This window comes from Strix uralensis, chromosome 8 (genome assembly GCF_047716275.1).
Source record: "Strix uralensis isolate ZFMK-TIS-50842 chromosome 8, bStrUra1, whole genome shotgun sequence".
NCBI classification, from domain to species: domain Eukaryota; kingdom Metazoa; phylum Chordata; class Aves; order Strigiformes; family Strigidae; genus Strix; species Strix uralensis.
In genome coordinates, this window is record NC_133979.1 from 19,487,943 (window position 1) to 19,514,832 (window position 26,890).

At 38.3% G+C, this 26,890-nt stretch overlaps 1 protein-coding gene across 6 annotated transcripts in view; it reads right to left on the minus strand.

Annotated features, from left to right (window-relative positions):
- Positions 1–26,890, minus strand: part of BCAR3 (BCAR3 adaptor protein, NSP family member) — a 112,907-nt gene that overhangs the window by 2,905 nt on the left and 83,112 nt on the right. For all 6 annotated transcript variants that reach the window (XM_074876533.1, XM_074876534.1, XM_074876535.1 and 3 more), the window contains 6 exons: positions 8,686–8,814; positions 7,099–7,541; positions 6,382–6,482; positions 3,923–4,563; positions 1,091–1,206; positions 100–271 (listed from right to left, as the gene is read on the minus strand). In XM_074876533.1, the coding sequence (XP_074732634.1) occupies positions 100–271; positions 1,091–1,206; positions 3,923–4,563; positions 6,382–6,482; positions 7,099–7,541; positions 8,686–8,814 (1,602 nt within the window). The remainder of the gene's footprint in view (positions 1–99; positions 272–1,090; positions 1,207–3,922; positions 4,564–6,381; positions 6,483–7,098; positions 7,542–8,685; positions 8,815–26,890) is intronic.

The window sequence follows — 26,890 nt, forward strand, 5'->3', positions numbered from 1 at the left end:
GTTCTGATGGTATATCTCTAGTCTTGAAGAAATTGCATAAATTAAAAAGACCATCAAACAACTCCATGTTTTGGAACATAAAGAGAAACAGATTTTTACCTGTGGCATTTCAAGTGCTTTCATAATGGCAGAAAAGGCATACAAATCCCCCAGCGAGTCCTTCAGCTCCACTGCGACTTGGATGATCCTGTTTAATGTTGCTGCTCTATCTTCTAGATTTCCTGTGCAACCCAAGATATCCACAGCTATTCCAATTGCCATGGTATTGTGTCTGTAAGTGAAACAAATTATACTACTGGTTACAAATTATTAAATTAATAATACGTTATGCTGTACGTGTGTTCAGAGAAGATCAATTCAAAGATATATTTCAATATCTTGGTGTGCCCTGCAAACTTACTCTGACATCTTTGTATCAAAAGCATTAATGCCATTATATAGACCGTATATACATCGACCTTGAATTTGTGGTTTAATAAATTTTCCTAAGCTATTACTACTATACAAAATTCTGTCCAAGCAATGAATGAATGAACACTTTTGGGAAAATTGCCCCAATTCCCTTTGGCCTCCACACTTAAATTTCAGCAACTAAAACTACTGAAATCTGAATCAGAGAAGCAGAAAAGCTAGATCAGAGATAGAAGACCCTAACTGTTCCCTCTTGCGCAGAGGTTTTACAGAAAGCTTTGCTAATCATTTTTTACTTTACTAGATCCTCTAGCCTATTCCCCAGTGGCAGAAGTCTACTACCTTCAATCTCTTTCACAAACATTTACATGCTCAGATTCTGGGTCCCCTGAACTTTAGTTTACCTGAGCTCTTAAAGGAGGGTGTTTGGCCACTCTAAGGACCCTCCTTTCAATACAATTCCCCTCTCCCTGGATTACATGCATGGAGTTGCCCTATGACCTTAAGGAATTTCTCCTATGCAAAAAGAAGTTATATGCCATCTCATTAAATTATCTTCTGTACACAAGAATTCAGAAAACGTGCAGGAGAGCATTCTTGGAGGAAGTGTAGAGTACAAGATAGCCATGCTCTGATCTTCTGGCCATCTACCCTGGAAATGAGTAACAGGAACATTTACCTTTCAATTAGGTCAAGGCGCAGTTGATGTCCGTAAGGCAAGGTAATCAGTTCAAGACCAGAGTTCACTCCCATAATCCTCCTCATCTCTTCAGAAACTTCTAGTATCCTCGCCACCTGTTAAGCACAAAAGTTTCTGCATGAGTTTTGAAACTAACTTCAAAAAAAAAGCCCCTAGCCACGTAGAAGTCCTTCAGGTTAGTGTGGAGCATAGAAAGTTAAGTACACAGTGTGCAACATTAGAATACAGTCATCTAAGAAAAAATTAACTTACATTTCAGTGCCTTGCATAAAAAGACCAATAAAATATTTTTTGCATGATTCAGCCATTGGAAAACATATAAAAGGTGTGACCAAAATGCTTTATCAAACTTCCATTGTCCATTTCCAGAAGGACATTCATACGCAAGCTCCAGGAAATGGGGTGCTCTCTTGGCCTGATCCTTGTCTGGGGGGCACTGCTCTTTGGCCTTGAAGACGTACACATTTGCTTCACCTTCTTTATTTCTAAAAAGTCGACTGCTCAGAGCAATTTTGGATTACGCCACAGGGTCTTCATAAGAATTAATTAGTAAAAGGACTTTAAGGAGGACACTGAATGTTGAGTACCTAATGAAGTCAGTATGTGAAAGCTGACACTCTCACCAATTTGTCTTTGCTTTTTAAACATACAGGATTAGCTACTGGTTATATCAATAACAATTATATATGCTAATTACAAGCAAAACCACATTAATATGATAATGTGAGATTATCTGCTGGTTTAAGGCCTGTATGTTGACACATTTACAAGCCAATCTGCCTGCTGTTTTCTGATACACCCATCAGCAGGTCATCCTGGTTATGAAAAGATGAAAGCAATCTGGGCCACACAACAAGCCTCACTGGTACAAAAGCTAGGACTGTAGAGAAACCTGTTTCACTTCTAGAGACGCAGGAATGATATGAAGCCCTGGGAGATACACCGATTGCTAGTCTGTCACAAAAAGCCCTCTCAGGCATACAAGTGGCCGATACTCACTCCATCACTTACATATGGGTGCTGTTTTCATTATTAGAAATGTCATTATTTAAAAGGCAAACTGAGCTACTGATGCCACCAGACCGACAAACTTCAGCCTTATCACAGATCTCAGTACAAAGCATTCATTCTGGCCCAGTTCACATGCCAATCCCATTGTGTCATGCAGTTCTTATCAGTGAAGTAGCATGCAACAAGTTACCAATGAATGACAGTCGTTGGCTCTCAAGCACTGTGAGATGAAGGGAAAATAGACTTCTCTACATGTCCCAGCTAGTTATTGTTCCTGCTCCAAAATCCAAAAATCTGCTTCTGTAAAACACTCTAGTGACTCTTAATTAACTGTACAGGCTCCCACACCTCCAGCAGGCCGGTTTCCTTGGCCCCATTCCAAAGTTTGTAGGATTTAAAATAAAGAGACTAATAATGAGCTAATTGAATAATATATATAAAAAACTCCTTACTACTTCTCTAAGGCATGCATATCTTATGTCTTCAAGCAGCATACTTTTTAACAATATATTAAAAGACGTTCTGGTTATTGTTACTAGGTTGAAGGAGGAAAAGGTGAATTTTGGAACTAAAATGTTAGAGAATGCTGTTGCAAGAGAACCATAGTAAAGAAGCCACAATCTATCACTTCTGAAAAGACCAAGCAGTTGTGAAGCTGAGTTTTTCTGAGTCACCATGTCCGCATGAAGCCTCACTTAGCAGCAGCCAACACTGCTACTGAGGAGAGGTTGGCAGGATCGTAGCAGCTGGCAGGCACTCACACACACTCATCCCACTGCTGCTCTCCAGTGAACTGTCCCCTTCCCAGACCTAGGGTGTGAATCAGTGCAGCAGCACTAGCAGGGTGCTACAGACATGTTTCTCCTGGAGCACCACCATTCCCACTTCCTTTCTTGTCTGGAATGGACTTGCCCACACTTGCCATGTGTGTTGCTTCTCAAGCTGCTCTTAAAAAAACAACCAACCAAAAACCAACAAAGCCCATGACACTTGGTTCCTGTAGCTGCTCTGTGGCAGGTACAGCACCCAGCAAAGTGGTGCAGATTCAACTGCAGTTGCATTTCTTTTATTACACAAAGTCATCATCTCATAAGGACATGACTACTTCTGTCTTTCTGATCCAACAGCTGATCTCCAAGCCCTGTCAGCTGAACAAAGTCTACCTTGTGAAAAATAGTTGTGTTTTTACATCTTTCCAAACAACTCCACTAGCAATACAGTTCTCTCATAGGAGAGAAATGCAGAAGTCCTGATAGCTATTTTCCCACACCACCTATCCGTCTGTAAGACAGAGACTCCGACAGCGATTAGAAGAGCAGCTAGTTTTAGAAGTTTATTTAGTTCCACTGAACATGATTATTATGGCTAGCAGTATGACAACCAGGTAATGTCTGTCTACTGTTTGCCCTTGCAAGCTAACTAGCTATTTCCTGTCATGAGCAGTTCTTTACACAATGGTTTACAGCATAGATAGCTTTTCCTCCAGTATAGAAGAAAGGCTGAATCAGAGATACACAGCAATCGATAGGAGACTACAAAGATGTATGGAACACTGAGAATTTGAGTCTAAAGTCACGGATGGTGGGAGACCTTTAGTCCAAAGGGTTTGTAAGCATTCTTGTTCTCCAAAGGGGAAAAAACCCACCACCCTACCAATTCCTGCAAGCAAGCCAATACATTTATTACATTAGCTGCAAATCTACCCATCAATCTTTTAAAATCAGTTCTTTTAAAAGTCTAAACTTGCACAATATAAAATAAAATGCAAGAAATTTTTTTTTTTTTTTTTTTTTTTTTTACCTTGCAGTCCATTCTAAGAATATGCTGTGCAATAATCTTTGGATTATTGTTGGTGAAAAGCTCCTTAACTCTTCTTAACATTGATGTTTCCAATGGCTTGTTTTCAGGAGGAAGCAGTTTGGATTCAAAATCATTCGGTTTAAAACTAGACACCGTCTCAAGAACAGGTGCAGAAAAGATGCTGTCTTCTTCAGTCATCTCAGCTGAAGCTTCTAAAGGATCTGCAGTGTTCATTGTAGGGTCATCTTCCAGGATCAAATAGTTTGTTTCAGAGTTCCTGAAAGAGTGTGGTCCCCTCTCCTTTCGTGTCAGATGTTCCACATAGCTGTTTTTCTGACATAAATGTTGTTTTGATGCTGCAGGATCTCTGGTGGGCCTTAGTTCACAGTAGTGTCCTTCTGAACTGTGGGAAGCCGAAGGAGAACCTGGGGGCTTCATCAGGGGTGCTTTGGTGGGTTTCGGTGGAGGCTTCGGACAGAGCTGACTGTCTGATCCTCTAAGAGCTTCCCCTGCTTGTGACTCTGAGGTCACCTTCTGAACAACTGTGGGGCTTAGAGAAGGTTCACTGCCTGTTCTAAATGCAGGAGAGCTTGAACAGGAGTCTGCATCTGCTTCAGGTAATCGAGATGGATGTCTTGAACCTGCAAGGGAAAATGGTATTTTAGAAGGCCAAAACATATACAATTCCTGATGCCTGCCCCAGGGTTCATCTCTTAATGCTATTTCCTGAGGAAAATATTGTCAGTTCATATCAATTACTTGCTGACAAAAATGTATATGAAATTATATTTTGAGGAATGAGCTAGCCAGCAAATTCCATTCACTTGCTGATCCTCCCAAAATCCCAAATACACAGAACAGCTGCACCATAATATTATTCTGTGGTAATGCTGACAATAATTCCAGTCCCTGCTGCATACATAGGCTATACTGTCAGAGCTGGATAGTCTCCATGGCTTGGAATAGGAGGTTTCTTTGTAACCTGATCAAGGCTATAAAAGCAGAAACTTCCAGCCACACCACATAAAAGATGAGTCATTTCTGAGAATGACAAGCTTGAGATGAAAGAAAAGCTTCCCAAAGTCAAGCCTGAACCTGCAATAAGGTATGGAAGGAATGAATTTCAGGGATGCTAATCTTTTTCCTAAACAGTGAAGAGCTGGAGAAACACATCCATATACTTCTGTGTATTTATGTCTCATCCTGTACTCATTGCATATGCAAACCTCAGCATCTAATACAGCACTGAACCCTATATCAGACATTCCCAATCTGCAGTTCTCAGTGCATTTGCTGGTATCTACAGCAAAGCGGCCAGTTGCGTCGTGTGAGCTTTACTGCTTGTTTCCAGCTGGCTCTCAAGTTATGCAGACAACAAAATCTGCAAATCACAGCCCGTCACCGCTCATAAGCAGTATGATACCAGAACCTGCTTGGAGGACCCTATGACAAAATGCACATCAGTACTCTTCAGGTTAACTGTTACAGTACCAAAAGAAAAGTTTTAGCAGTCATGGATTGGAATAAGATAATCAATTCAACTACAGATGGACAGAAACTTGTTTTATGAATGTCTGTCCATCCCACTGTTAAACACAGGAGCACATCCTTTCTATCAAAATACATCACACTATACAAATACTTAATATTATCTTTGTCTCAAAAAGTCTTTCCACAATAGGCACCGTAAATTTTAACAGCTACCATATTCAAAATGATTAGCAGCCTTGGAAGTCAAACACTAGAATTTGTCCACATGGGAACAGATGCATCATTGCAAGCTTCCTTACACAATATGTTAGTATGGAAACAACTGCTTAAACCTCTGAAGAGTCTGAGAAAGAAAAAGCCACAATCAACAACTGATCAAGTGTTGGTACACCCTGTATCACTGGAGGAAGACAATGGCCATGGAACCAGAGACCAGCAAAAGGAATGATAAACAAAAGGGATGGGGGGGAGAGAGAGGTTGAGAGAGACAGAAAGACAGAACTGAGTACAAAAGCCATGGTAGTGCTTTCTCCTGGTGAGGAACGTTACCACATCTGCACACTTTACCCTGAGAAAAAGCAGTTACCAGGATTTCTATGACACATCACTTCTACGTAATAGACTTCTGTCAGAACGACATAAATGAAACAAGTCAGTTCTTGTAAAGCTCAAGTGAGGAAAGGTAATGCTGTCAAAAAAGATATTAATGCCAACTGTAGCTGTCATTTTTTTGGTGCGGCACACATCTTTTGTGTGCTAAGGTACTCAACTAGTTGGTGCACTGTAACTAAAAAACCTGTTCCAATGACTTAAAGAGCAAGCAAGTATGCTAACACAGCTTACATTGGCTATTAAATATGACTGTATATACAGTACTCAGAACACTCAACAGTCGTACTTTGGTCTGAAGTGTAACAGACTGGGCACACACAGATTCTAAGTGTGAAACATTTAATTACAAAACATACCTATTAGCAGATAGCTCTCTGACTGGTGAGCCTTTAAAGGGAATCTTTTCTCCAGAACATGATCCAAACTAGCTGGCTGGCTACCACTTTTTTCTTTGTTTCTAGGGTAAACAAAAATGCAAACAAAACCATATCAATATATCCAACACTCTTAGCATACATACCTAATTGCCAGAATATATCATAACCAGTGCAACTATCATTAGCTTTCCTCTTGGGCAGCTTATAAGAATAAAAGGTACTTCATGCTGTTGTGGTAGCAATGAAATGTGCTGTAAGGTGTGTGAGTCTGCAGCATTCGTGAGGGTGTTTCTTGGAATGTTGAGACTTTTTAATAGAACATTTGATTTGGACACTGAAATTAGGATCCATTATCCCACAGATGGTATTCTTATTGCAGAAGTCAAATATGGACAATAAAGCCTTCTCTGGAGGAGCAGCAGCAAGATTTATTTTAATCCTTTGTTTTATACTAGTCAAGATTTGCCAAGTCACTGAAGAACAAGTTGCACCCACTGTTGTGTTTTCAGAGTCTACATTTGCTCTCACTCTTTGGATTTGCTGATTTTTAGAAAAAAAAAAAATCCTTTGCTAAAAATCTGCAAACCCTCACGCCTAGTCTTCCCTCTAAAATCAGGGTGAAAATTCACATCACCTAGAGCGGGAGCTGGTAGAGTTACCTTATTTCCCTCCATAAGGACAGCAGAATTAAAGTACCTCAAAAGATTTCCTCTGGGTATACTCTGCTCCGGGGATTGCATGCTGGATATACCAAGACTCAGCCTTTTTGCAGCTTCTGTTTTTCCTTCAGGAATACTTAGCTCTTTTTGTCGGACTGGAGTTACACCATACTTTTCTTCTAGACACCTGAGAGGCACAGTCCTGTTGATAGGCTGAAAAATAATTGCTCCACTCTGCTTTGATATTGGTGTGCGATTCCCAACATAGCATCTAACTAAGCCGGGGATACTGTCAAAACTTTCAAGTTCAAACTGATACTGAACACGGCAGTAGGCTTCATTGAGTCTTAGAACCGTTCTGTTGATTTTAAAATGCTGAGAGGTATTTTTCCACTGACAGGTAAGAACGAAGTTCCCAGGACTGGAGAGAGAATCCCTAATCAGAAAATCTCCATCTCTCTGAACTAGGCCTTCAGCCACCTTTGAGGAAAAAGAGTTAGACACAAAAATACTTTCAGAATCAGAAAGCAAGTAGTCAAACAACACATCACAACAAAATATTCTTAAATATGGGATTTAATTTGGCTGCTCTGGGAGGACAGACAAAGCCAGAAATACAAAGCAAAGCATGAACTGTGGTAGAAGAATGATGTCTCCCATTGTAAAACTAAGAGCTCATCCCACAGCAGACATCTGGAGGGGCTTCTTGGAAAATGCCCAGCACCCAGAAGCATGACCCACTTTCATATATATGTCTTCTAGTTTGTTAATAGAAAATAAGGCATGAAGGGAAAGCAATGACTCTAGATTTTAGAGTTTAAAGCATCTGAATAGACAGTCACACTGAAGTTTAGAAGCCATTATGACAGGACCCCAGAAATTGTCCTTTTGTTATTACCTTAAGTGACAGAAGCTTTCATTTTTCATTCTTTGAATACTGCATAGTACTAGGAATAGTCTGCTTTGAGTTAGGCCTTTCATGTGATAAACTACACATCTAACAGTTGATCCTAAGCACAGCGTACATGGCTGCTGTGCCTGCTGGCACTGAGGGGAAGGGCAGCCGGCGGCGCGCAGCTCTGGCCGGAGCCGGGTTCTACCGCAGGGGAGGGAGGCCCGCAGGGGGAGCTCCCGGAGCTCTGGGAACCTAAGCTCCAATCCAACCACAGCTTTAACATACTTTTAACTACGTTTGTAAGGATCAAAATTAAGTTATTACATAGATTTTCTTGTGGGTTTTTTTCCTTCCTCCTCGAAATTCCAAGTGCAAGAAAGAAGATAAACAAGAACATTTTAACTTTGGTTAAGAATACTGAATCAAATTAATGTCAGCATGTCTGAACAACATGGGGAGAGTATTCTCATATAAAGCTTAAATTCCATTTCTGCCTTTATTCAGTGCACACAAATCCTGAAATATCTACATTTGTCACCAGTGTCTGCACTGAATCCTTCTTCAGCCTCATTTTATGCCAAGCTGTGATAAATACCATAGTTTACACACAAATAAGCATTATGTTTCTACTACATTAATGCAGATATCAGAGATGTGTTTAGTACTTTAGTGCAGTTCTGCTTGTCTATAAAAGCTCAAAGCTCATTTGGCAATGCAAAGACCACGTACCTGCCGAGGAATACGTCCATGGTACCAGGCATGGCTACGCAAGTCTTCACTACTTAGCTGCAGTTCTTCCTCTAACTCCTTCTTCAGTTTTTCCGGGCTGTTGTCCATAACTTGCCTCTCCCTAGAAAACTGCAATAAAAGATTAAAAGCTTCAACTGTGCCAAGTTTAGTGATTAACATTTTACCTGGGTTATAACTTCTGTCACATGATCTGCACTAGCCACTGGAACGCAGGTACTGCTTTTAGCAGGCTGGCTCGGCTGCTCTCTAGATTGTATTTGCAAAATCCAGCATTCAGTGAGATAACATGTGATTGTTATACACTGCACGGAACAGAGCAAAGTGTTCTGTCTGTACAACAAGCTAATAATGACACACCTACAAAGTCACTTCTCTTACTTCCTCTTCCCAACAAGAATTCTAACTATACCCCCCAAAAATGGAGCTGGACACAAGTGCCCTACTTCAATATTCCTCCTCCTGTTTCAACTTCCATTTTAAACTCAGATTCTCCGCCCCCCCCGAACCCATCCAATTAAGAACATTCCAAATGCATCAAGACAAACTAACCTGAGCATACATAGTTGTGCAACATTTCTGTTGCACTAAAAAACAGATTGCCAAAGTAAATTTTCAACTTTAAAGGGCTTACTTCTAATGGCCGTTAAATCTGCATGTCCAAGATGTTCCCTTCTAAGGGAAAAAGCTCTTGTTGCCCCTTAGCACAAAAAGCCTGAGATCTGCTTGTAGATATCTCCATCACCACTATACAACTACTATAAGGTTTTCTGGAAAATGTCAATCTTCATCTCTTCTTGGAGTACAGCTTCCATGCTGGACCACTCTGGCTCACGGCTCATCACTTCCTGTGGATGCAGTGTCGCTAACAAAGTAGAGGTGCAGCATCCCCTCTAGAGCTGTCCATCTACTCTTTCATAAGCACTCAGTGGAGGGAAGTTCTGTGGACTTCCTTACATTCTCCAAGAGCTGGGGACTCCAGCCCATCTTTACTGTTGCCAAAGAGTTTCAAAAGCCTAAGATACCCAAGAGAAACAGGTTCATTGCAGGGAACATGTTCAACATTGATCAAAGAATCAGAGTATACCCTCTCTTAAAAGAAAGCACATTTTAAAAAAGAGAGAGAGAGAAGAAAGCCTGGGCCTCCAGCTGGAGCACAGACTAAAATGCAACATTTTGCTCCAGTGCATTATGGATTTTTCTCTTAGCTCTGGATATGAGCCAAAGTTCACAGGTTCCCTTCACTGACACACTGATGTAAATATGGAACACATGCATTATTTAAAGAAGAACTGGGAATGCTTGCCCACCAATCCTATTCTTTCTGTGAAAGCTTCTCTCTATAGCATTTTCTTCTTCATATTGAATACTCACAGCACCTGTGGGAGCAGGTGGCATACATTTAGCACTCCTTTCAACAATCCTCCCTGCAATTTCAAGCAGACTGAATTACAACAGATTACTAGACAGCAGATTTTTGGTGGAACAATGCCAGAAGAGGCATCCCGCTGCCAAGACTATTTAAACATGCTGGGAACCCAGAGAAATTCTGAGATAAATTCTCCTCTTCTCTCTGCTTTTCTCAGAGAAAACTAAGGCTACTCTTAGACAAACACAAATGAGTGTAGTAGCTTATACAGGAAGGCAACAGATAAAACCAACGAGGTAAAGGTTATGCTTCTGTGAATCATAACAGGGTGGTATTTATCCATGCAAATGTGGTTCAAAATGGACAATCATTTTCAACAAGGAACAAATTCTTTGTGCTTTCATACAGGGTCTTTCATCAGCTCCTCCCAAGCTTTATGACAAGAAAAGTCTGTGCAGAAACAAACCACACCACAAAAAGAGACCTTCACTGCAAGGGCTCTTTCATAAAGCCATGTACAATGGGAACAGATTAAGTTACTGGGTCACAGAAGAACCCTAGTGAGGACTCAAGTCCAAAAGCATATCAAAACATAGTCAAGTAAGGCCAAAAATCTCCCCTCCACTCCAAACTTCTGTGATCTATCAGACTAACATAGCTAAAGGACTAGTGGCTGTTTCCCAACTCAAATGGCTGGGTACCCATTTAAAGCTGACTGGCATTGATTCCAGAATTAACAGTCATTTCACTGCCACATCTTACAGATGTAAGAAGTATTATAGCATTTGCATAAGCTGAAGGTAAAGTGAAGAGCACACTGAGAGTAGACTTTTCAAGAGCACCTTATCCCTGACTGCACAAGCTGGAGAACTTTTAAAGTACCTGCTCCAATCTAAACAACAGCACTCTATCGTAATGGTATACAAATCTCTTGCATTCATAGCTATAGATTTGGCTAATCTTCTGAAAGGAACTACTACTTTAATGTGAATTATATCTAAGTTTTTTAAAGATGCTTTTGACTGAACAGAGATCTTAAAAAACCCAAAGCTACTGTAAAAATTGTTACCAAAGGCATCTTACTGTATCAGAGTGGTAGGCAAAGCTACTGTGAATGGAACAGACTATAGCATACAAATGCAATAACTGAATTTTCTTCAGAGAGCTAGATTCTTAGTTAACAAAGAGAGCTATAGGTCTTTGCGTATGAACTAATATAATCCATTGTACTGACACAAATTACCTTAAAAAAACCAGGATTATCAAGTTACAGATAAATATAAGTTACAAATATAGCAGAGAAACCTAGATTTTCTTCTGGTGGTTACATGGATTTTTTCACTACTCAAGTGAAGGTAACGAGACTCATACTGCACTTAAATTATATCTAGCAACACAACAAGAAAAACATTTAAGGAATCCAAACCAACTGAATTGTTAACATTCACGATTACTGGTTTATTAAAAATCCTCTCCACCATGGTCTACCACACTGAGCATACTCTGATTGCCAGAGGTCAGACATCTCCTGAGGTGAAGCAAACATGCTTAAATAACCCTTATGCAACTCTGAACTTAGTGGAAGAACTCCTGTGGCTAGCACAAATCCCGAAATACATAGGGGGGAAACTGCCTAGGTAAGCAAGTTCAGTAATAGCATGTCTTCCTGGACAGCTTTTTGTTGGCTGAGACTGATTTCTTATACAACCGACAACCGTTAAAGGAGAAGTGTGACCGATGAACTCTCTGTAATCATACCAGCCTGTGCCCTTCTATGCTAAACGCTATACCCAAGGCCTCCAGTCCTGCAAGAATCTCTGCATACACTGAACTTCACATCATGCAAGTAAGGGCTCAAAAATCACTCCAGGCACAGCCTGCACAAGCATGCTAGTCTGTAAATAAGGAAGAGTTTAAGCTTAGAAAAGCATAATTAGCTATGTCAATGGGCTTTCTTTTAAAAGAAAGTGATGCAGATACTTCAGCCTCATTTCCCAATAGGACCCAAAGGGTAATTAATCGGCAGTAATGGTATGCTGTAAATTTGCACTAACCTCATAGTGACAAGCCTTCATTTAGTAATATGTCCTCAGTTTATGCCTTTTTCTAAGACACTTTGTTGGCTCATACCCAATGACAGAAAGAAACTTGAATTTACATTTACAGTTAGATAGCGAGTAGTAAAAAAAATTTAAAAAAAAATCCAGTGCAAAAATTAAAGACTTCTGTATATTCTGCAACAAAACATGGTTGAAGTGACACAGGGAAGCTTCCAGTTTAAATTCTTTAAGATTTACAAATAGTAACAACCCCTGTCAGAGATCCCTGGAATATAAAACCAAATCAAGTCAGCAGAACTTTTTTCAAATACAGAGGCTTTTTCTGGTGTACAAAGAACTCCCCCTAGTTACATGCTTTCCAGAACTGTTTGTTTGTGTTTTAGTCACATTGTTTCCATTCCTGGTGTTACTTTAAGATATTCCTGCCATGCTGAGTTTTTGTGAGCAGGTCTTTAAAACAAAAACACAAAACTATCTAGCAATATAATATTATCAACCTTCAGCAAAAGCCCTCAATCCTTCTTACATACTCAATGGAAAACCTAGAGACCAAGAGTTGGAAGGGGGAAAAAAATTTCCAGTCAGTACACTTATTTTAGTGTTTTTAATAAATGTCACTCAAGTTTATTATATTTCACAAAGGATTTCTACTACAGGGCCATTAAACTAAAAGCAGACTGTGCTTACAGATGTAACAAGCTACCCTTGATGCTACATAGTATTTTACATTTTTTCAGGCAAATATTAATCCAGGATATGGAAAACTGGAAAATATGAAAGTTTAAGGAAGTAAAATGTTAAAATATGATCTTAAGTTAAATTTTAAAAGGACTTGACCTACTACAATATTCTGTACCTATGAAACTTGTGAACACATTTTAATGGGAATTTCTCAGAATAATTTGTTGTTTGTGCATCCAAGGAGTTTGAGTGTTTGGCACTCTGCAAAGGAAACTCGCTCTATATCAAGGTCTTGTGTCAATCATCCTAGCTGAATTTATCACATTAGATTAGAATAATTTTTAAATTCTGCTGAATAATCTACTGCATGAGTTTGGTGGTAAACAAAACAGAAGTCCCACAGTTATTTCTGTAGCCTACTGGCAGTGGATTCTTTTTACAGTTCATATCTGCAACAACTCCAGTGAAGTATGTACCCATGGAAAATCAAAATAGCTGACAGGAGAACCACACAGGTTTTGATATATATACACCCATAGTCGCATCTTATGTGTTCTAGTTTTTGTGGCTTACCTCAATTGTTATTAATTAATTCTCCTCTAAGGTGACCAAGAGGAGGTTTTTCTGCTTGTTTTTATAAACAGCTTGAATTATGAGGAAAAGACTTTTACTTTTTAGACAGGTCGGTATTGGTCCAAAATCTGTCATGCTAGATCATCTCCTTCAGTTCTGATAATGCAGAATTTCATATCACCTCTCTTTGTATACTTCTGGCAAAGTATTATTTACTTAAAGCACAGCCAAGGACTGTTACAAGTACATGACTAAAGGTGGCCACATTTCCATCCAATCTCGATTATTTCCTGATGCTTTGCACAGCTCTGCCAGCTGATATTTAAATTAGCCCAACAGGCCACCTTGGAACCACCCAATTTCCTGTTGCTTTGAAGGTTTCAAAAAGAAAAAAAAAAAAGATATCATTGTTACGGATAAACGCGAACAGCTCTGTGAAAACTCAAGTGTGATCTGATTGAGGAAATAAGTCAAGCCAGTACATTTCCTAAACTTTTAATAAATGTACTATATCTATCTAAACCAAATCTATTACCGCTTTCTCCCAAATCCATCTTTTCTCCAACACTGGAGGCCTGCTACCTTTGCTTGAGTGCACTATGAACTCTGAACTACAACTTTCTGACCTTGTAAAATCACTAGGTCCTACAGAATCTTCAAATAAATGAGAGATGGGAGATACTTTGTGATTCAGGAAAAACTTAAATTTTGTGAGATTTACATAGCTTTTAGCCAAGTGGATAATTTAACAGAAAGACCAATCAACAGAAATGTGAAGGGGGTGCTGGGGCAGGGACAGGAAATGCCAAAAGGGAAGACAAAGATGTGAAATGAGAAAGAAGGGGGGGACACACCAGAGGACACTAAAAACATCTGGAAAAGTGAAAAATTAAATGAAATTCTTCTATTTCCAAACCACTAGACAGCAATCAACTTGTTCATACAGAAAATAAACATTTTATTGTCAAAGTTCCAATTCGGGATCAAGATACACTTCACTGGCTGCAGAGACCCCTTAAGTCTCTAACCCTTGTGATGCTGATCAGAATGCCTGCCTGGCACTATGAATACAAGCATTTTAAAATATACAATTACATCAATGTATAATATGTTTTAATTTTATTTATAGAGTACAACGTATTTCATTTCACTTATAACTCTACTACTCAGTCACCAAAACCAAGAGACTTGCACTATGCATTTAAAAGAATACCCATGTGGAACCAGACTCTCCATCTTTCGTTGAAAACATTCTGTACAAAAAAGTAGTATAACTGGCCAAGAACTTACAAAGTGACAAGAACACATGGACAGAGTTATTTCTGAAACAGTTTTTTTGAGAAAGAACTAATGGGAAAAAGGGAGTTTCTAAATTCAGAAAACCATTTTCTGATTTAACTTGGACATTTTGAACTACAACTGCAGCAATGTTCTTCACAGGGGCAGTTTTCTCTAATCTTCCAGAGTGCACAAAGTTCACAAAGGACTATAATAAGTTAAGTAATGGGAGATAATAAAATGGGTGATAAAAGTCTCTTTGCATAGATGACTGCCAACTTCTGCAGGGTTTTACTTTTATTTTCTAGTGGCTTAATTAGTTGGTTGAAACATAAAACAAATAATATATAAACATTCACCATGTCAAAGATACAGGAGAGAAATCTCAAACTACTCAGACTAATTAATACATAAGAATGGCAATTTTGAAGCTACAAGACTTCTGTGTGCTTGTTTAGGTAACAGGTGGCAACTGTTGAGGTTACTGATGAAAAGAAAACAAGTCACCATGAAAACTTCTATCATAACTGTGACGGCTCTTTAAAATCAAATAAACTCCATCATATGCATGTTCTCAGTCTGTCACTATGAACAACAGAACCTGCCTGACATTCACAAAAAAAGCAGCCATTTTTTTATTAATTAGTGAGATATTTGTTTGGGAGGAAGAAAATAAAAAAGGCTTTTAGTACCAAGTTCAGTCTAATGTTAACTGAATGGAAAGACTTAATTCTAGTGGACTCTGCATTCACCTTCCACTACAACATTACACTGAAAACAATTCCTTAATTTTCTAGGTGACCATGTTCAGAGCTAGGAGGACATCCTCATCTCTAGAGTACGGATCCTGAAAAATCCTGAGTTTAGAGTTAGTCAAATCCTGATCTCCTCACTCAGTGACCCTAGGGACTTTGACTACCAAATCAAAAGGATTTTAGAAGTTGGGTAGTTTTTTTGTTTTAATCTGAGGTAAATGAAAAGTATTACCAAGAAGTTAAATGCATAAATATCTACTGGAGAATGTTCCCATTCCCGTTGAACAGGAATCACTTCGAAAGCACCGGTGGTTCCTGTGCTATCTATACATTTATGATAGAGGGTATACTGCAGTGAAAGTTTGATGAACTGTATAAAATTACCATGAGAAACTGAAAAAAGTTATATAGTGTAAGACTCATCAAAACTCAAACTCAGCAGCAAGACAATGGAGAATCAAAGTTCAGGGAGCTATTCAAAATTTCACATCAATTTTTATAAGTCAATCTTTTCCCATCTGGCCCTCTCCAAGAGCAACAAATCTAACATCAAAAAGGCAGACCCATAATGCTGGGTGGTGATGACTTGTAAACTCATGTTATCAAATCCAACTGCTTCCACATACATGCTGAAACTGGATACATGAAGCGCAAGGATGCCAGTGAAACAGATTTAGATCATCACATACTGAAGAAATATTAATTAAGATCTACTATCTATAAAAAGTGTCTGCAATTCATCCAAGATAAGAGATGGCACTTGCAATAAGTAGCTGCTTATAAAAGGCTTCTTACGCATGCCACATTCATAGCATTAGTACATTACCCAGTGATGAGCTAGATCAACGTGCTGGAAGTTTTAAAACTTGGCAGTCCTGATAATTTGAGTGGCTTTCCCCTTTTGCGCAGCTTCAGCTAAGTGTGAATCATAGCAGAGAATTAAGAATGAAAATACCTGAACTTCAAGGTCTTTCCCTCTGATCATGACAACCATACTAGCTAGATCTAAAAACACTGTCTTGTGGCAAAGTTAACGTTATTAATTTAGACCTCTTCATTTTTGAAGTCATTGATTTAGTCTTAACTTAATTCTTACCTTCCAATAAATGCAAAAATTAAAGAACAATATTTTGGCTTGGAAGTGGTGTAAGTCACAATTTAGAATTCTCTCTTCACTTTTTTTTTTTTTTTTAACCACAAACAGGAACTCCATGCCTTGAAGTTTCCCCTTCTTTTCCTCAAATGTAGAAGCTGACCTTAACTGTAAAGAGCTATTAAAACCAAATGGGATTGTAAAAGGTACTGACATATCATGACTGAAGAATGAGTTGATACAAGTTCAGATCTTCTGCACTGATCATTATATTTTCTACTAATGTATGGGAAAACAAACTAAACATCTGCTATTGAGATCCTAATTTCACATGCTAAAATTAAGTACAGTGAAACATGAGTGCTCAAGTGCTGTACTGTTTCCTGTGCTTTGACAGGGTACAACCAGGCATCTCTGAGCTTGGCCACATACTGTTTTCAATTAAATCGGACAACATAATTACAATGAATTTATCTCTGTGCAGCAAAGTCTGAATCTCTCAGAGGTAGCTGCAGACTTCAGTATGCTTATTTATGGATCAATTTGGTATTTCATTACAATTGTATTTACTATTAAAACTAATAATTAATCTCATCTAACTACACAAACTGATTTTGCTTGGAATGGTACGTTTTCACAATTTAAGTAAGAAGATGACTTAGCCTCAGTTGTTCATACCATCCTAGGCACTTCAGCATTTCACAGAATGTACATCATTTGGCCCCAAGGTGTAGACCTTACTTGATTTGACCACCAGCTGTTTCTATACCTACAGCCACTTTCTCTTCAGCAAATGCACCACAGTTTCCTACCATGAGAACTCCTTAAAATAGCAGTTTATCAGATTCAACTGATGCTAAATCTGCATGCTAGAACACATGCATTCAAATCTATTTTAAATGCTGCAAATCTCTTTAAATAGAACCTTATTTTTGAAAGAGCCCAGCTGTAATTTGTTGCTACATAAAAGGTTTTATTTTTTTCTCTCCATACAGCAAATACTATTAATGTTTCAGTTTCTCTAGAGACTATATGGATTAGACTAAATGGAAGGTTGCCATGACAACATTACCGTTATTTTAGGTATTAGAAATTCATGCCAAGTTAAACAAAGGGCATGCATGGTCAGGAACAACGGTTTTATAACTGTTCTGACAGCCAATGATAAAACCCAATGTAATTTTAAAAGTTTTAGAACAGAAGAGTTAAATCTTATGCTTAAAATTGGAATGAAAAATAAAATTAATTACAGTAACAGGAGAGCATCTTTAGCTCTCTATTCTGATGATAACTTCTGACATTTGTCCCAGTGAGAAAGAGAAGACAGTCTGATCAGACTCACTTTTTCAGTGTGCCCAAAAGACTGCGCTCCACACCCCACTTTCAGAAATAGACAGTTAAAAGGCTAAATCACTGAAGGAGAGAGAAGGAGGGCAGCTGTTCCCAACTTTTAAGTGCCTCCATCAAAGTTTGAAAGCCGACAGGCCAGAAGATAGCCTGTGAAGGTTTTCACATGCTTCCTCATTGCAAGTGCTCCAGAAAATATATACATATTAGACAGAGACTTACAGAGCTGACACTTTGTTATCCAAAGAACAATTCAAGCATAAATCTTAACTAAAAAGATTTAAAAGCTTACGTGTAGCTCACAGATCCTCAAAAGTAGTTAGATACCCCACCAGATTACAAGTCAATTCCCAAGTTGCTTAGACACTTCTGCAGGTGTGGCTCAAAATATTTATAAAGGCTTTTTCTTTTCATATAGTGCATTTTTGCATAAAGCAAAAGATGTCCCTGCCCATGGCAGGAGGATTGGACTAGATGATCTTTAAAGGTTCCTTCCAACCCAAGCCATTCTATGAGTGTATGATTTTGTGTATTTTGTAATTTTAAAAGTTCTAAAATATAAGGGCAAGTCCAAAATTGTCTGAAGTATTGAAAAAAACCTGAGCTCCTGAGCACAATTGCCTATGTTTTCAGTAAGTAAGTGAAAAACTTAGGGAACCAAACGGTCTGATCAGTTAAATTCTGAAAGCTTAAAACTTTGCTAAAATTCTCTTCAGTGAGTCCCAAACAAAGGCATTTTTAACTTAGTGCCTAAACATAAAGACAGCCAACTCAGGCTCATAAAACTGAAAGTTGTTTAAACTTCTCTCTCAGACAATGGTTCTAAAGACATTCTTTAGAACAGAAACACACTGTACCCAACCATCACATAAAAACAAAAACTTCTGAACAAAACCTAAAAGCATTACTGACTAGCACACTGTGTATTTACTGTTACTGAAAAAGGGCACCTACCTTGACTCTGATAATAGACTTACGATGATAAAAGCAGCAAAGTGCTGCAATCAGCATTTGAAAAACATTATAATTCTTCGGCATTTTCAGTTCTGCTGTTTGTAGTTCCTCAAGACTGAAGATAAACAGTCACTATTAGCAATTCTCAGAGGTTTAGCAAGCTCTTTAGTATCACCACTGCCTGCCAGAGCTGCTACACCCCCCTACTCACGTATCAGTCTGGGACACTCTCCACAGCTGAAGCTGATACTATCAATTCAGTGGCCACTAGCATGCTTGCTTCCAGCATGCCATATAGAGAGTGACAGAATCCTCATGTGATCTGTTTCACTCACCAGTGAAATCCTAGCTCCTCTATCTTGGTATCCCCTGGCTCAGAGATGTATTTAAGCCACCAGCTCAAGACAAACCTCTTCTTGATGAGATACAATACCTGACTGTCTCCCTGTGCTGATAAAGGCTTAATCAGTTGCTCCAGCTCAATCACGCAACGTCTCTATCTGCATCATCAATAATATACACATAAAACACATAAAAATAAAAAAACTAAGAGGAAAAGCAGTTGATTACTATTTGATGACTGTTACTCTTCCTACTCAAATAAGAATTACATCCTTAGAGCTTAGGGTAACTAAGGAAAATGATAAATCTGTTTATTTTTAATTAGGAAGCTTCTGGCAAGCACTCCTTAGATAAAAATAGCAAGAAACCAACACTGTCAGCATGGTCAGCATTAGTGGTGCAACCAAGGTACCTTTCTAATTTAAAGCTATCAGTGGACAGCTTTAGCTTGGTGATAGTCCCATGGGATTGTGCAAATTGCTAGAGAAAGAAAAGACTGAATTCAAGAACACCTCTGATATGGCAAAGTAAAAATAAATACTAAAACAAAATAAAAACCAGTAGTTTTATTTATGCCTGTGATTCTATTCTCTTGGACACCACAGTCCATAGCTTACTGACCAGTAAACCACTCATCAGCAAAGAATCTGTCCTACATACCTCAAGGCTCTCTCAAGAGTGAAGGCAAAAAAGGCAAATAATTTGGCTAATTTTAATAATTGTTAAAGACAAGACCTCACCCTCCATAGCAGCCCAATTAACAGACTTGGTGAAAGGAAAGAAAATGCACTGGATTGAGGGATACAAGAAAGCCTGTAACACTTAAAAAAGAGAAACTTTAAAGAGATCAATCATTTATAATTTGTATGGTATAAAAAAGTCCAGGAGTCACAGATATTTCAGATCTCAGATTAGGAATAAATTAGTCCTAAGGAGTGGTTAAAAGGAAGAGTTACTTGTCTTTTTCATCAGCAACAAATACATTCCATAATTAGGAGGGCACACATAGTAAATGCTTACTGAGGTCCTCAGGTATTACTTGCAAGACAATACTTCTCACCCAATAATAAGAGTACTTCCTTCCCACATTGACTGAACAATGTGAAGTGCCCTCAGTGTCTGCATTAAGCAATGGGACTTGGCACATAAACCAAGAAGCAGCACTGAGCAAAGACAAGGCATAACATGTGCACAGCCTTTCAACGCAAGTGGGATGGAGAGCCTGTCCAAAAAGAAAAGGAAACCTCAGTCTTGATAACAAGGAAAAGGAAGTGTGATGTGTAAAGTTCTCTTACCTGTTTGACTCACCTAAGGTTTGCAGGTATCTAGCACCAAAGTTAAGCACTAAAACTAGAATGTTCATAAAGCTAGTCAAGACTACTTGGCCACGTGTAGGAGATGTTATGCCTGTGACTGTTTTGAGGAAAGGAAAATTCTGTAGGAATAAAAGAAGAGAGCATTAAATGGACTGAAAAGTGATTACCCTGGCAAGAAAAAGGATGAAAATTGGCTCAGAAAAGAAGCTAAAACTAATGACTTTGAAAATGGAGTCCTGCTATAGCTGTGGAGAGGAAATGCCTCTCCAAGTAGCTTATGACAAACTCAGACAATGAAGGAATAGATAAAATACTAAGAATGTGAATATACCCCCCTTTTCTCTCCACTCTATGCTGTAGCATATTTTAATTTACTTTAAGTTCTTCTTCCACTTTGAGGAAATCCATAGGATTACTTTAGCGGGATGCCAGAGAAGAGAAGATGAAAAGATAGCCTGCAGAACTCCAAACACAAAAGCCTCAACTGTGACTTCTTGTCCCAAGATTTTTGGTACTCTGGGAGGACATCTCCATCAAGGACTGTATTTTTGAAGAATCTTCATCAAGAAATTCTTATAACAACACCCTAATCCCATTTACAGAAGAGAGGGGGGAAAAACATTACAAAAAGGGAAATCAAATTCAAGAATGCATCAGTCGAGGCATTTCTGCTTTATAATGGTGACAAGAAAGTATTAGTATCACTGCACAATACACCAAGGTTTAATTTGAAATATCATGAGCAAAAACTATCAAGACAAGTATCTTGAAACTACAGCAGGTGACAAGAAGGGCTATTAGGACGACTGATCTATTTTGGCAGCAGAAACCAACTGGTTTAGCAATGCAAAATAAGGTGGGCCACTTTTGCTCTGAAAAGAATTAAAAGTAAGTTCCAAAAAGGAGAGCAGTTCTTTATGGGGTAAAAAAATGATGATCTAACAATAAGTAAACCTACACTGGAATTTAGACAAAGGTTCTCAGTCATCACCAGGAATAAAAACCCTCAATTTGGAGTGGCAGTTCTAATAGAGTTCAACATGAAGCACTTTATAAAGAAGAAAAACACAACACCCACATCCCCATAGTAGCACAATAAGGTACTTGTGACAATAAAGAGGATGCAGTATCCTTTTTGGACTCATGTTTTCCTACTTCGACAAGTTCTAGATTGCAAATCCAACTATTGTTGTGGTTCAATAGCTAACATATTTCCCCAGGCCTTGACAACTTTAAACGTACATTCATGCCTTACAGAAAGACGTATTAGTTTTGCAGCTTCTTGTATGACTTGTTTACCCAGGGATACTTACTGGTAGAGTTCTATCAGTCTAGTTTGAATGATACAATTCTCAATATGGTTCCTTCCCCCAAACAAGGGGTAAAAACACAAAGAATGTGTTTTTACCTTCCCAGAATGGAGGCAAAGAATGAAGTTGCTGCATCATCTTCCCAAACCTTTTCAAGAGGACATAGATTCCCCCTCTAGTCTTTTCCGTACTGAGACCAAAGGGACATAATGGGTGTATTTTCAACAGATTCCCTGGATTGTAGGCACAATCTCCCCCCTTCAATTGGATTGCACAGCTTAATCAGAAAAGTAAATTTGGCCTAGTACGTATTCAATGTAGGCGTGTCTATTTTTCATTTGAAAGGCTTGTTACTAAGCAGCAGTGAAAAAAGTTTAAGTGTTACATCCACAGCTCAACATGAACAGCAGGGCATAAATTAAAAGTGGTAATTGCCAGTTCCTTATTTCCTGCCTGTAATGGAGTAAGTAAAGAATCAAAAATTATGTATGCTGTGTGAACGCCAGAAATAATGAACCTTAAAAAATAATGTTGTACAATTTCATACAGCAGCTGCTGACACTTTTTATCAACAGTATAACTGGCAGGAAAGAGGATGCTTTATTTAGATAGTGAATCTAATAGGATTTTGTTTTTTATTAAAGGTTAACATGACTTCTGCATATATAGTTCAATGAATGGATGACACATTTTTAAGAGTCAGAACCAGAACCTCTGCATGACACTGATAAAGCAGTATGAAAATTAAGACAACTGGAAGGTATCTCAAAGCGTACATGAGAAACCTCTGGGTGATTATATGATAGTTCCTGAACTGCTGGCTATCATGGAGTTGTCTTCAGCCAGCACGATTGAGAACAGCCTTCAGGCTGACCCAAATTACACTTCACATGTAGGGAAGATTTATACTTGTAAGTATTGACTCAGGGAAACAAATGATGGTTTAGCCACATTTTCACTCTCCTGTCCTGTGACTTTTTGCTGATATTTTGCTCATAAAAAATAAAGCATCTGTTTCTTGCACCTTAAAAACATCAAATACAATCTTTCTGCTAAATCAATCTGTTGATGTATTTCTGGTGCTCTCTACATCAACAGATCAACCATCGGCTTTATTTCTTTGTTTTCAAAGATTCTTGCCTAGAATCTTAAAATATCTGATAATCCCTTCATCTGTTTCTAAGGATGGCTGGCTAGAGTGGTTTTGATAGCTAAGTTTATTAAGAAAGGATTTCTAAATTCAGAGAATTCAAGGCCACATGAGTCTTAAGGACACTTGATCATATATTCTGTGTTGAGTTCCTAATAGTCCATCAGGAAGAGAAATTAAGGTGTCTCTTCCAACCCCATCTGTGTCATTACAAAGCCTCTAGAATTATTTAGGGTGTTTTCATGGTCTGTTTTAAATTACACTTACCCAGCACTGCATATTGGGACTGTTCCCCTGACACACCTAAACGGTGTCCAGCCCCACGCACAGCACATTGCATATGCTGGAGTTTGAAGACTTCATGCTGGACAGTGTGAACCTGCTCTGGGGGAATCCTCTTAGGCTGCTTCAATTGTACAGGTTAAACAAGATAGAATATAGGGATAATTTCTCTAGAGGGGGTTGGTTTATTTTTCTCTCATCACAAAAAAAAAAAAAATTCTTTGGCTTCAAAGTTGTAAGTGGCTCAAGTAAAGCAACCAAACATAGAAATATAAACACTCAGAACCTCACAAGCAGTCTAAAGTTATCAAACCAGTCTGCAGATCTACAAGAAGGTATTATGAACCAAATACCACTCATGTTCATGGAAGTGCTTATAATTCACACACAGAATTATGATTTGTAATTTTATATTACAGAGAAATAATTTAAGGCTAAATTAGAGGAGGGAATTGGTGGCTTGCCACTGTTACTTCACACTACATCAACAAATCATTTAAGCATTTAAATCGGCCTAACAAAATTCAGTGAAATACATGTAATGCTTTAGATTTCTCTCCACTAATTGAAAGTAAACAATCCAGGCAGAAAGGCAGCTATAAATGAAAGGCAGCATGGTGTACTGTACAAGGGTCAACTACATAAATCTGATTTGACACAGCACGCAGCCAATCCAGAGCACACTGCTCACTGTCACTGGACTAATGATGTCATATGGAATACGGATATGTCCCAATTACACAGTGCACATGCACAATCTAGCTATAGTTGTGAGCGCCTGTGGCTATAAAATGGCACCTGTAAGGTTGTAATGAAGTACAATATGAATAAAATTTAAAAGAAAAAACCCAAAGAAAATCAAAGCATTTAAATCTTCAGATGGAAACATTAGTTTAATACAGAAGACTTCTCTTTAACTAGTTATTTGGTCTTTTTAATGTAAGAAAAAGTCAGGAAATAGGGGACAACTACTAATAAATAATTTGCCCACACAAACAATATCTTCACAATGCCCACTACCATTTAGTGTTAGTCCTTCAGACATGCCCCATCGCCTCTAATAAAGTTGTCTGGGGGATGCCTCCAAACACAAGTAAAGCCCAACTGTTTACAGCTGAACGCTTTTATAAAGTGCAGAATAAGTGCAAGAAAGGGGATGACAACACTGTCAGAAGGAGTTACTCACTTTTATCTGTTCCTAACTCAACTGTCTACAGGTGCATAAAGTCCCACAACCCGGCTCATCTCCTACCATTCTCCTGTGTCAATTCTTAATAGAACTGTTTCATGTTCTCTTCTATAACCTCACTTCCTGCAGGCTGTTGTTGGTGCAGCTTCTGATCATAAATCAATAGAAACAGCTGCAACTGTCATTACACTTGTTTGCACTGCATGGGCGTGGTATGGGAGAGGTCAGCATAATTTCTTTCTCCTCTCTATCGCACTTCTGTGAAGCAAAGTCAGAAATACGCTGCAGTTGCACAGGAATAGTGAGAAAACAGAATTTGCATCCACTTAGTTTTCAATGCTGCTTGAATAAATCTCTCTGAAAATCTGACTCATATAAAAACCCAGATTGGCAGCTACAAGAAATAAGTGCCCAACCTGTTTATGAGCTTCCTACAAGGTCTTAATTTGCACTTTAAGACATCCAAATACCTTTGAAAAATCTCATCTTTTATAACTAAAACATAGAAACTTTAAAGTCATCTGGCAATAGGCTTGGTTTTCCTACTAGCCATTTTCCTATTAAGAAGCCACCTGCAAGTTTTATTGATCCTACCAAAAACTGGTATACATATTCTTGAGCTCCACCTACTGTCTGCCAATCCATGTATGAACATGAAGCAATTTTGTAATGTCTCATCTGTCTTTCCTTCAATTTATTTCTTGGATTCGAAAAAAAATATTTGAAGAAAATATGAAAAGGCATGAATTTCCTTTTGTTCAGAATTAGTTCACAACTTACGGCTCATACTTCTTCTCTTTCCTCCTGGCTTAGCTGTCATTAGTCTAACTTCAGCTTTGCTGAACGGTGTGCAAGAGCTCTGTCGTATATAAAAAGAAGCCATTAACAAAATCGCTAACTTCAGATTTCTGTTTTTGAAAGCCTCCTCATTCCTGTCAAAGTAAATTGTGTGTTTGTCTGAGATTTACACCAATTCCAAATATAATTCAAAGATGAAAAAATTCTGTACTTCACCAGGGTAAGTCGAGGCATTTCAAAATCAGCTGTTTATCTAAAACTCCTGAATGCCCTTAAAATACTTCCCTTTTCTACAGATTTTTGGATGTGTGGCACTTGAAAATAAAACTCACAAGCCACCTCAGCTCTGTGAGAATTCAGTTTTCCAAAAGTCTTTACTAGCATGTATGAGTTTGAAGAGGCCTGTCGGCATCCCACATTTTTGCACAATACACTTCGATGAAGCAAAAGCAGCAAGCTCACCTCAGCTCATACACATTACAGCATCATACACATATACATATTTTCAACATTTTACTAACAGAAGGATTTGAGGGCATGTGACCTGTGGGTATTCTAGATAGCCAACATAACATTATACTCCCTCATTTGTGTAGGTGCTTAGTTCCTAATCATATCTGACATACAAAAATCTCAGACATAGCTGCTCTTTGACAGCACACATTAATAGATGTCATACCAACCAAAATGTACTAATGCTCCTTCTCCTGACCTCTTCACAGGCCAAACTGTATCCAAACAGTATGCCTCCAGAAAGAGGTAAGATGTACAGACACGCACAATATACCAGTCTTACTCTAATTATTATCTGGAAGCACAGCTCCAAGATATTAGGAGCTTTACCTCTCTAGGCTTTATCACCAGTAAGAGTACCTGAAATGCTTATTAATAATCTGTCTTCCACACACTATATACTCACTCCCTCTTGTGGTGCATATGCTTATATACATTTAAAAATCAACTTCAGTAAGGCATTGCTATGAAGGAGTTAAATATAAATATTTTCATGTCCCCATTAACTTTTGGTATTAGTCCATCTTCAAAACTATGAAAAGGATCTAACAACATTAGTAACTATCATTTTTTGGGCATAGTTCCTGTGGAACAATATTGAAAGCCCAAAATGAATAGAAAAATAAGTATTCCACACAAGAGACACAGTTCAGCAACACTTAAGAGAAGATCAGCACAAAAGATGGTAAACTGTAGTTAGATCTCTGCTGTTATTAACAGTTTAAATATCTCACATGAGAAGTAGTAACATTCTGTGTGGCACTCATACCTTTTATATATATATATACACACATACCCCTATTCATATATGTATAGAAAAGCCTACTGTAAACTGTAAGAATTCCAGCTGATGCCATCACACAGACAGAAGGATATCTTTTTCTTCTCTTCGTGTCAATTGCCATAAGTGTTTGTACAGAAATTAAAAATGGAAAGAAAACCAGACTCACTTTACAAGTAGATTAAGTTTTATGTACTTTATTGCTTAGTCTTCACTCAGAACTTCAGATCCTTTTCATTATGCATGGGGTTGCTCTTACCAAGATAGATAAAATGTTCACTACAGATGAGGTAGAAAAAATTAGGCATGGCAAAATTTAGTACCTTCCTTTCTTCCCCATAGGTACCACTTTTGTGGGAAATGGCATGTTCTTTTCTGGCAAATGAGGCAATGTAG